The 12147-nt window shown below is 44.9% G+C and overlaps 1 protein-coding gene and 1 non-coding gene across 3 annotated transcripts in view; one reads left to right on the forward strand and one right to left on the reverse strand.

Annotated features, from left to right (window-relative positions):
* Positions 1-446: 446 nt before the first annotated feature.
* LOC128113141 (U6 spliceosomal RNA) lies at positions 447-554 on the reverse strand. Its single transcript, XR_008219361.1, has one exon. It is a non-coding gene; the product is annotated as a U6 spliceosomal RNA (small nuclear RNA).
* A 10053-nt stretch (positions 555-10607) lies between these two features.
* The window catches only part of Dcp2 (decapping mRNA 2), a 39201-nt gene continuing 37661 nt past the window's right edge, over positions 10608-12147 (forward strand). For both annotated transcript variants that reach the window (XR_008219158.1, XM_052742125.1), the window contains exon 1: positions 10608-10805. Coding sequence is in view for 1 of the 2 variants with exons in the window: in XM_052742125.1 (XP_052598085.1) it covers positions 10753-10805 (53 nt within the window). In the remaining variant the exon portion in view is untranslated. The remainder of the gene's footprint in view (positions 10806-12147) is intronic.

The following is a 12147-nucleotide window of genomic DNA, read 5'->3' on the forward strand; positions in this document are numbered from 1 at the left end:
CCCGAAAGCCCACCCCAGTACAGGTGACGACTTCCGACTTCTGTAAGTTGCAACCCGGGAGCTGTTGAGGTTCTCTGCACAATTTGCAGCAGCTCTGCAGCTGGATCTGACTCGCTCTCTGCACAGCTTGCAGCAGCTCTGCAGCTGGATCTGACTCGCTCTCTGCACAGCTTGCAGCGGCCCTGCAGCTGGATCTGACTCGCTCTCTGCACAGCTTGCAGCGACTCTGCAGCTGGATCTGACTCGCTCTCTGCACAGCTTGCAGGGGCTCTGCAGCTGGATCTGACTCGCTCTCTGCACAGCTTGCAGGGGCTCTGCAGCTGGATCTGACTCGCTCTACCTTTCCACCATTGGGCTGCTCAGAGTCTCCAGCCCAGCAGCTTCTTTCTCTTTTTTTGTACTGTTGAAAGGGGTCTTCAAGAATCTTCCAGGTTGTTGTTGCTTTTATAAATATGGAATGCTTGATGAATTTGCCTGTCATCCCTTGCTCAGGGGCCATGCTCATCTTCTCTGTATGGTTCCAGTTTTAGTACATGTGCTGAAGAAGCCAGCACTCATACAAGCTTTGGTTCTCTACATACATGGCCTTTTGTAACCTCTGCTTCCCTCTTGGAGGAAATGTTTCAATGTGGAAAAAAGTGTTGCAATTCAGAGGAATAAGCCATACAACAGCATGGAAACCCACCTGGGATTCCAGCACTTGGGAGTTGGAAACAGAGGATCCCTGGAACAAGCTGGTTAATGAGAGTAGCATATGGAGACCCCGCCTCAATAAATGAGGTAGAGAGTGTTCAAGAAAGACACCTAACTTCAGCCTCTGGCCTCCATATACACTTATGTGAACTTGTGCTTATACACTCATATGTACCCACACATTTGAACACACACATATATATATAGCACACACATATGCATGCAAGCAATGAGTTTTATACACACTTCTGACAGTCAAGCTATATACTATTGTAGTAAAAATCTGAAAAAAACACTTGAGGATTATATATAACAATATATAGAATGGTTGACCAAGAGATGGAGAGAGGGGCTCCTAATATTTTTCAAAGCACATTATAGCATTCTGATAAAGTGCAAAGCACATTTTATAAATGCTAAGGCTAAATTATAGTCACTCGAATGGCATGCATAGGTGAGTGCTATTAGTTTTATTGATAGGATGGGGAAGTTCTGTCAACAAAGCAATGGTCCATATTATCTAGGAAAGCTGGCAGTTGGGAACCACATGTTGGTTTCCCTGGATTATTCTTTGTCCTTGTATCAAAAGAGACCCAGGCCAAGTTTGCATGGCTTAGAATTAATCAATCAACTACTCTACGTAACTGAATGTCATATTTGCAAGTTCCTGAAGAATGTCCAAAATGAATTGAAAGCATCTTCTGTACTTTCAAAGAATTTAAAATCTTATTCTATAAATGAGACCAACAGGGAAGGACAGAGCCCGGTGGGAGCTAACTCCTGTGTTTTGTGCCACAAGGACTGCGAAATCTGGAGATCCGAGCAGACCGTAGCAGCACTTGGCCAAGCATCATGAGTTGAGATCTGAACTAGGATTGTAAAAAGAGGAAAATGCAGTTTGTTGTGCAAAAGAAATTGAAAAGCAAGTCTTTCCTCATGCTTGAAGCTGAAGAGATAGCTCAGCCTTTAAGAGCCCTTGCTGCTATGGCAGAGGACCTAGGTTCAGTTCCCAGCACCCACATGGCAGCCCAAAACTGTCTTTAACTCATTTCAGGTGATCTGATGCCCTCTTCTGGCCTCTCTGGGCACTGCATTCACTTGATGCATGTCCATATGCGCAGGCAAAACACTTAACACTCATAAATTAAATGTTTTAAATATCTAAAAGTAAGGCTTTACTCCTGCTACATTATTGTTCCAGTCTGAGAAATATGCACTTCCATCGAGTCTCAGCACTGGATGTAACAGCAGCTTCATTTATGAAACATTTGGCCAGTGGGGAAGTGAAGGCTTTCAGAGCTCATTACTTAGCTCCTTCTCTGCCCCAAGTTCTGAGCAAATAGAACACCAAAATGAGGGTAAGGATGCTATCTGGTCCCTCAGCGTCTCATGTCACTTGTGAGAAGGAGCAAGACCTCACTCAAGCGTGCAGAGAGGAAAACGGGATCTCACTGAGCACACACTAAGCCTTAGCTACTGTCAGTAAGTTGCAACGGCCAGTGACTTGGAAAGACAGAATTGGAACCCACGTTCTCTGCCTTTCTCACTTCTTGCTTTTCTTTCCTTTTGTTTTTGGCCTGTCTCTTCTCTGTGTTGTGTGGCTTCCTCTGTGTGCATACAGGCACATACCCTGTAATGTTAGTTAACATCCATCAAAACTCTAATAATAATAATCTCCTTTTGCGTTTACAATCCGTTTCTTGAACTTTACACTGTAGGGACACACACACACAAATGAGCAAAAGTGAAATGTAAAGACATATTCTTGCACACCTGAAAGCAATCCAAATGTTCAGTAACCTGCTCTTGTAGTCTCAGTGAAGCCGAGTTAGAGAAACATAGGTAAAGCAGGAAGTAAACGCAGACTCTCTGCAATGAGAAGCAGCTTCTCACAGACGGTTCTATGAGAAGAAACTGGCAAGAAGGCAGAGGGCCAGGTGTCCAGACAGGAACAACAGGGAACAGGGGAGAGCCCAGGAGCCCTATAAAACACCTAAGCCTGTGTCTGTTTACAGGACATCCAGCTTTAGGTTTTCCCTCCCCGAATGTATAAAGTTACTACTTTCCATTTCCCCGTGGCTTGATCTTCTGTATTTCCCAGATGTCTGTTTTGTTGCTGCTGTTGTTCCTGCCAAGGAGGACACCTGGCAGTGAGTGCCCTGGACAACCGCCGGCTCATTCCCTCCACCCCCACAGGTCAGCTACTTGAAAGGTTAGGGAAGGAGGAGAGCTTCAGTCCAGGATTTGGAAACAAACCTGGGCAACGCAATGAGAGCCAGTGCGTGAGTACATCAATGTGAAAAGCTAGGAATGTAGCTGGGCGATAAAGCACTTGCCTGGCGTGCATGCGTCTCCGAGCTCCATCCTTGCAAACTGCTGAGTTTTGGAAACAAGGCTTTACTATGTGGTCCAGGCTTACCTGAATCATCTTGCCTCAGCCAAACATTGGCTTTTCCTTTTCCTTCTGAATATGATGTGTGTGTGTGTGTGTGTGTGTGTGTGTGTGTGTGTGTGTGTGTGTGTGGTGTGTGTCTGTGTCCATGTGTCTGTATGTATATGTGTGATTATATATATATATATATAAATTTGATATGCCAATGTAATTTGCTCTGGAAATTTGGGAAACATTTTGGGAGCCCATAAAGAGTGTCTCTTCTGCTTCAGCAATTGTAGGAACGCATCATGATAGGAGGTAGTGAGATGGAAGCAGGCCAGCCACTCAGCCACCACAGGGAGTACAGTGTGGTGCACACAAGGTGATCTTATTTTGTATTAGGTCACCATTTTGATGATGCTTGCTATAACAGCATAAAACCAAGACCATCTAATAACAATATGCTATCCACCCAATAAAAAGAATGAGATAGTGAGATAGATGTGTGTTCAAATTACAAATACCCAGGATATATTAAATGAAAAGGGGACATAACCATATATAAAATTATTGTTTGTGGATTTAAAAAACAAAACATTATGGAGCAGGTAAGGCAGAAACACTCTTTAAGCTCTTACATATTAAATGATACAAATATAAACATAACAAATAAGGGCTGGAGAGGTGACTCAGCACTAAGAGCATTGTCTGCTTTTGCAGAGGACCCAGGTTCAATTCCCAAAACCCACATGATGGTTCACAATCCTCTGTAACCCCAGTTCCAGGGGAACTGATGCCCTTTTCTGGCCTAAGTGGGCGCCACACATGTACCAGACACACATGCAGTCAAAACACCCAAACACATAAACAATTTTAAATTAAACAATAAGATATGACAACTAGTACAGTGTACATGTTGGATTGGCTCCTGAGCCAGAAACAAAGGTATTTTTTTTTTTGCTATAAAAGATATTAGTGGGATAGTTAGTAAAATTTGAGTAAATATATTGACTTGTTCAGTTTTATATCCTAATCAAATGTTTGTGGTGTTAGAACCAAACATGAGTATGAACCAAAGAGTAATTAATGTGTCTAGTTTGGAAATGTAAAAAAAAGAATGAGCGCCCTCTGCTGGTAGCAGCTATAAAAGACTCGTGGTTTCCTTTGGGGAGCTGGCTGAGTCTATGCAGGGGAGGCCTCTGCATGGAGAGGTGGTATCAGCTGGGCACAATTAGGCAAGCCCCCGCTGATTATCTCATCTGTCAGTGATTTGAAGTATTTCTAGGTTTTGCTTGCTGTTATTAAGTAGGGATTCTTCTAAAGAATTCAGTACGAGGTATTATATGACAATCCCTTTTCCCATTTTAAAAAACTAACGGTTAAGAAGTAAAAAAAATCACATTTAGGATGCTAATTCAACAGAAAAATTCACCCAGAGATTTAACGAAACAGTGTCAGTAACGTAGTTTCTGAGACTTTATGCAATCAATAAAAAGAAATTGATGAGAATAAAAATTCCGTAGAGATTGGATTTCTGGTTTTAAAAATGGCATTGTCACTTTTTTAAAAAGTTCTTAAATATCATTTTTTTCTGTTGTTTTTCATTCACATAAAAGAAGGTTTTTGCCTGTAGTTAAGCACTTTCCTGCTTCTGCGCTTGCTCTATCAACTGCTTTGGCTCCAAGCACACATCAGTGCATTGGGGGTAAGACGAAATAGGAGGAAGAAGGGGTAGATGAACGAAAGGGAGACAGTTTAGAGCCTTTCAGTTGTTTTATGCAAACATATGCTTACACATATGCCTTCATTTAACACGGGAATTTATTTTGCATTTTACTGTATTGAGTTCTGAGAATCAACACCAGGAACTTTCACAGACCAGGCAAACTCTACAACAGATCTACATACACCCTCAGCCTGGTATTTTTACAATTTTGTATTTTCATTTATGTTATAGCTCAAATAGGGAGTGTCTCCTTAAAGGCCGTGTGCTAAAGGCTTGATCTCCAGAATGGCACCATTAGGAAACAGGGGACCCTTTAAGATGGATGGCCTCTTAGGAGGTATTAATGGTCATTAGGGAGGTGCCCACAGGGAGATGATGAGAGCCTGGTAGCCAGGTAGGACTAGAATTCAGTTTTTCTAAATTCACAGCAGGAATTCTGTTATAGGGAGAATGACATACAATAATTATCAATGCCTATACAGTAATTTATAGCAAAATATTGTTTTAAAATATGTCTCACAACAAAACAAGATCTCGTCAAACTCTAAAATATGTAATTTAACTATTTAAACAGTTATTTTTTTTTATTTATTTGTGTGTTGTAACTAGAAGTTTTCCCATACCCTGCCTGGTCCCACAGCTGTTCAGACCCAAATAAACACACAGAGGCTTACATCAATTACAAACTGGATGGCCTAATGGCTCAGGCTTCTTGTTAACTAGCTCCTATAACTTAACCCATTTCTATTAATCTATAAGTTGCCATGTGGCCGTGGCTTACTGGTACTTTCACATCTTGCTTCTCTGGTGGCAGCTGGCGTCTCCTCTCTTTTTCCTGCCTCTCCTTTTCCTGTCTCTGTCCTGGATTTTCCACCTGCCTCTAAGCAGCCTTACCATAGGCCAAAGCAGTCCATATATTAACCAATGGGAACAACACATATTCACAGCATACAGAAAGACATCCCCCAGCTCTGTGTGTGTGTGTGTGTGTGTGTGTGTGTGTGTGTGTGTGTGTATGCTCATATGTGTGCAGGTGCCTGTAGAGGCCAAAAGAGGCAATCAGACTGCCTAGAGCTGCAGTTACAGGCAGTTGTGAGCTGTCCAACATCATTCTGGGAACACAACTCTAATCCTCCACAAGAGTAACAAGTACTCTTAACCATTTAATGTTTATAGGTCTTTTAATTTTTATGAGCTTAATTCCAGCCCACCTATCCCTTGTAGTTATAAAGATTAAATTAAATAGTGAATTTTAAAACTATAAAGGTTTTTACCCAGCTCAATTAAAAAAAAATTAGTATTATAAATTAAGAGCCCCAGCATCCCCTTTTCTCTCAACACCATGTTTCAATTCATTTGTATTTGTCAACCCAAGGGACGTGACAGATGAGATGAGGGTGAGGCTTTGGGTTCTTGGAATTTATAGCTCAGAGTACTGTCTACTATGCACCAGTCTAGCTCTTAGAAACCTGTGGGTGAGAAGGCAGAGCATAAATGTGAATAGACAGAAAAGTGGCTAGCAGGATGCTTGATAACAAACATCCCTAGGAACTTTAAATAGAGGTAGATAGGTTTAGCACTGTGTGAGAGTTAGGGACTTCCTAGGCCCTAGGAACCCCAAAGAGTTGTACATCTGCACTTAAAATGATATACTACAAAAAATTGTAAAAAGACTTCCTTCACTGCTCCAGCAGGGGGCTGGTACGTTCTTTGTTCCCATACCACTGGTCCACAAAGATCAATATCATTGGCTTTGTAGCACTGTTTCACTGCTGTGATTTCAAGTGCTCTAAAACTAGACTTGAAGTCCAAATAGGACAACAAATAAAAATAACCACAAAGGTACATCCTTAGTCAATGCAGACAGTCAGTACAAATAAGATGTGCATGCAGGAGAATAGGATAATGAAGGGTCTTATCGCTGTCTTTACCATCTATATGCTCTATTGGCCAGATTTCCTATTGGTAGCATCTGCATCCCTTTGCCTGAGGGCTCTTTTTGGCCACCAGAGCACACCTTGCTATGTGGCAGGCAGGTCCCAGGTCTAGGAGCAACCCTCTACTGATGACTGATGATGCAGTGTTGTATATAAAATCCCCATGTCTTAGTTACTTTTCTATCACTGTGAAGAGACACTATGACCAAGGCATATTGTGTGTGGAACAAAGAGTTTATTGGGTTCACAGTCTCAGGGGGGCGAATCCATGACCATTATTGGGGAGCATGGCAGCAGGCAGGAAGTGACGGCTCTAGGGCAGTAAAGCAGAGCTTACATGTTGAGACAACAACCACAAGGCAGAGAGAGAAGAGAGAGAGAGAGAGAGAGAGAGAGAGAGAGAGAGAGAGAGAGAGAGAGAGAGATCTAACTGGGAATAGTGTGGGCTTTTAAAAGCTCAAAGCCCACTTCCCTTGACATACCTACTTCACCAAGACCACACCTCCTAATCCTTCCCAAAGAGGACCAAGCATTAAAATCTATGAGCCTATGGGGGGCATTCGCATTGAGACCACTATATTCCTCTTCTGTGAAATAACTCTGGAGCGTGCTTTACACTGGTCTCCAGAGTTTATCAGTAAAAAGATTAAGTCCCAGTCACCCTCAGCCTTCTCTTGATGATAATCCCTTCATGCTTGTATTAGCATCCTTTACCTGCCTCCTTGTTCTGCTACCTGTTTTCCTAGGACTGCTTCCACCCTACTGCCTGAGCTCAACTCCTTTCCCAAGGCCTGCTTCTTATGAAATCTAAAACTTGTGAGGCCCTATGAGAGGCCTGAATAAAGAGAATGGAATATTCCAGTCCATGCTTCCTTCCTTTATTCTCAGAATGCTTTTGAGCCTGGAAGCATTTTCTCCTTGGCGAATTTGTTCAGCCAGAAGGAACGAACAATATGCTTTGAAAATCTTCCTGCTCTCTGATTGCTCTAGGCTCCATTTTGTTGTTAAATAGGTCCCCATCTGTTGTATTAGATTTCTGTGATCCTTAACTATTGGCTCATACTTACAAGTAAGGCCTAGAAACAAAAAATCAAGGGGTAAGGATCTGGAAGTAGTAGATGTCTCCAGTGAAACATTATTTTTTGGATATAACAGGGAAATTGGATGCATGGACACACCGTGACTATGACTTCATTTTTCAGGACCTGCACACAGTCAGCCGAAATCACAGCTTGGGTGGGGGAAGGGTTAGAAAATCCCACCCCTAGCTAAGAAGCCATTGACAATGTATGGCTGCATAGGGGAAGGAGGGTAAGTTTTCCTGAGGGATGCTGCCCCTGAGAAAATACACAAGCTTCAGTTCACTCCCATATAGGCAGCATTAAATGGACTCAGTGGATGTGGGCGGAGGGAAAAGGCAAGAGAAGTTGGAAAGGAAACATAGAGAGGAATTTGGAAGAGACAGAATGGGAGGTGGATTTGGCCAGAATACATTATATACATTAGTAATATTCTTAATAAAAAATATCTGAAAACAGAGAGAGAGAGAGAGAGAGAGAGAGAGAGAGAGAGAGAGAGAGAGAGAGAGAGGGAGGGAGGGAGGGAGGGAGGGAGGGAGGGAGGGAGGGAGGGAGGGAGGGAGGGAGAGAGAGTCAATACTATCTAGATAAATCTGTCAGAAAACAATTCCCCTGTGTTATGAACTTTATAGGACTAGACTCTGGCTTTACTCTTAAGTGTGTGTGTACAGTCAAGGGCATAGAAATCTAATATGGTAACTGAAAACCTGTTTAATACCAAAGGGATAACAGATCAGGGAAAAGAACAACTTTATGTATTTCTTCCTGTCTCTGAGGAATGAGAAAATGTTACATCTGTGAAGCAAAAATAGAGCATCACAAGAAAGGGGCACTTGAAGAAGAAATGAGAAAACCTTCCAAAAACCAAAAGCCCTGAAGATACCTGAAGACGAATTTGAGTGATTCTCCAAGAAAGGGCAAAAAGACGATGTCAGAACACTGGTGAGTAAAACAGGTGGCTGCAAGTGTTTTACATCTTGAGCCCCGTAGAAGGGGTATCACACACAAGCGGTTGATGCGGCTGATGAGGGGCTGATCTAAAGCTGAAAAATAGTAACCTGGTTATAACTGAATAAAACAAAACAAAATTTATGCAAGTTTCTCAGGCCCAGAATGAATGGAGAAGGACTAGTTAGGTAGTTCTTACTACAGGGGGTGTGGATGAATTACGAAAAGTTAGAGTGTGGATTGAACAAAAATTGAGAGAGAAAAAAAAGAGAGATTAAATGGTCGAACAAGCTGATCCTGTGACAGAGGAGGTATCTTGGGTGGGGGTGGGACCTGGGGAGGCAGGCCTATAGTCCCAGCACTCAGAAGGCTAAGGTTGGAGGACTGTGAGTGCAAGGTCAGCTGGGACTACGTGGCGAGACCCTATATGCATTTGATGTAAGAGGAAGAACAGATGGATTCAATTTCTCTAAGTTTCCAGAATTAATTGAACTCCATTAAGCAACATGCGCAATGAATGAGAACCGGCAGTTGGAAGCGGTGTGTTTGAGTGTACGGAGTGGAATGGAGATCACAAGTTTATTCAGTGTTTTCTGAGCTCTCAAATGGTGTCAAAAAGAGGAATGAGGTTCTTGTGTTCACCTTACCGAACTTGTTAGGGTCTGAGCCTGGGCCTTCAGCAGCTCTAACAAGAAGACAAGCCTCTTGTCCTCAATAGGCCAGTTACGAGGACAAGCAACCGTGAGGCCCGAGAAGAATGATGTTTTCACTGTGTGCACACTGGGAAGAGAAACAAATAAAGAGGCCCAGTGAAATCCTTCCCCGTGTACCTTTGGAGTTCTGACGTGAGATTTACGTTTAAACACTGGAAGACAAGAGGTATGCACAACTAAGTAGTTCTGGTCAAGGTGTGGCTCGGCTCATCACTGACCCGTCATTGTATGTGTCCCGCAAAGCGATCCTAAGAGCTTTAGGAGTTCACAGAGTTCACAACTTCCTGGTAGTAGCAAGTGCACAGGGCCAAAGGCAGAGGGAAGTCTGCGGGGAAATTCCTTCTTGGGAACCTCATTCCTCCTGAGTGGCAACTAGGTTTCAAGCCTACTTTTTCTCATCTTGAGATTATTGGGAGGAAATTGCAGTTCCTTGGTGACCATTGTTTCAATACTCTGGTAGCCAACCAAAGGAGCATATTTATTTTTTCCTTGGAATCGTTGCTCCTTCTAGGTGTAGAGGTGAACCACATTTAAAACAAAGCAAGCATCGGTTAACTACAGGTAGTGAGGCACCCCTCTAGTCCCAGCACTAAGGTTGGAGGACTGCGAGTCCAAGGTCAGCTTGGACTACGTGGCGAGACCCTATATGCATACAAAAATGGGACTAATATTTCTTTCAGGGGTACAGCATTTGCCCTAGAAGTGATAAAATCGGTGGTGAGCCTGTGCGCAGAACACTTGGTGACAGCACTCGCGGATAATCGCTTCTGTTTAATAGGTGCTCTGGGGATTCGTCTCCCAAGAAATGAGTGCCCGTTCAGCCGGTTATGGTAAGGCTGGAGCCACTGTGACAAGCCTGAGAGCTTGGGGCGTGTATATGGAGGGGAGGTGTCCTAGACTAGGAGCTCGAAACTTCCCAGTAGTGTAGTAGAAGGCGCACAGGACACGCAGGCGCAAACACGCCAGGCGTGCGCTCAGTCAAAGGCGGCGGGAAGTTGGTCTTAGGAGCAGGAACTGAGCAGCCTGAAGACTGATTGGAGCCCACGGACCAATAAACAAACGTCTCATTGGCGAGGCGCGCGCAGGCGCGAGCCCCGCAGCTTCGCATTGGGCCTTTCCAGCGGAGGGGGCGTGACCCCAGGGCTCCGCCCCTCGCCTCGGCCCAGCCTCGGGGTCCCGGCAGAGGGTTCCAGTGTCCTCGGGCCGGAGTCTCCGTGCTGCTTGCTCTCCGGTGCCGGCTGCGCGGAGCCGGGATGCGCTGCGCCTGCTGCGGGTCCTCAGCATGGAGACCAAACGCCTGGAGATTCCCGGCAGCGTCCTGGACGATCTCTGCAGGTACTGGCAGCTCACCCATCCGCCTCCGCTTTCCCTCAGCCTACCGGAGTGCCCGACCTCGGTCCTCCCTCCCCCTCCTCGGTCCAGCTTTGCGCCCCTAAGCTCGGTTCTCCCTCCCCATTCCCGAGTCCCACTGTGCACCCCAGCCTCCGCTCTCCACCAGTCCCGGGTCTCAGCACTGAGCCCGGGCCTCGGCTCTCCCTCCGTGTTCCCGGGTCCCTCTTTGCCCCCCCCCCCCCGCCTTCATTCTCCCCCATTCCCGGGTGTCACTTTGCGTCTTCAGCCCCCAACTCTCCCGTATTCCCGGGTCCCGCGTTGCGCCCCCGGTCTCGACTCTTACTCCATCCTCGGGTCTTTTGCACCCCGGCCTCGATTCTGTCCCCATCCCTGGGTCTCACTTTGCGGTCCTGGCCTCGGCTCCCCCCCCCATCCCCCGGTCCCACTTTGCGCCCTCCCTGCTTGCTGGTGTTCGACGACCCTTCATTCCCTGACGTCTTTCTATTTCTCTTTCTCTTATCCCCTGCATCCTGGAGCTCTAGAATCCCTCATTTTAACCTCATCTATTCTGCTTTTTCCTGCAAGTGAATCTCCTCTGCCCCAACCTGAACCCCTAGCGGTTTTCGGCCCAATTCCTTCTTTGAAGTGTGTGAGGTTTGTTTTGTTTTGTTTTTTCTTTGCCTCTGACTTTAACCTATGGTTTTCTTCCTCCTCTCTTCGTCCTTTCTCCGATTCCGTGGGTGGAGCCCACTCTTTTAATTTCTGTTTTATGATCTCAGGTACCTACCTGGATCTACGCAGGGAGCAATTTTCAAACTCAAGCTTTCTCCTCTGCGTGTTCGCCTGTGGCATTTTCTGTAGAGAATTGTTCTTTCCCTTTTCCCCCGGATTTATCTTTGAGAACCAGAGGGAAAATCCAACAGTCCCTTCGCTTTAATCTTTTGATTCTCCTACGTGTAAGGAAATTCTCACTCCCCTGGGTTTCTGTGTTCTTGTGGGCAATGATTGCAGCCAGCCAAAACCGCATTCATAATGCTTCCCTTCTTTGTCGAAGTAAAGTTCCTGGTACATTGTTACCAAGTCGTCGCTATGCGTTTGGACTGTGAAATAATGTAGATTGTGAATGCTGGCGCTGTCTTCACTTCTGGTCACTATTTATGTGCTTTAAGGCGAAACCGTGGTTGTGCCACATTCCAGCTGTTTGCTTTTTTAATTTTTTTTTTTAAAGATTTGTTTTCTTTGTAATTACGTGCCTGAGAGGGAAAGGGGCACCAGTGTGTGTAAGGTATCTGCCCAGGCCAGGAAAGGGCATCTGATACCCAGAGTTGGAGTTAGAAGCCAGTTG

This window comes from Peromyscus californicus, unplaced genomic scaffold (genome assembly GCF_007827085.1).
Source record: "Peromyscus californicus insignis strain IS unplaced genomic scaffold, ASM782708v3 Scaffold_17__1_contigs__length_78620276, whole genome shotgun sequence".
In the NCBI taxonomy this organism is placed as follows: Eukaryota; Metazoa; Chordata; class Mammalia; order Rodentia; family Cricetidae; genus Peromyscus; species Peromyscus californicus.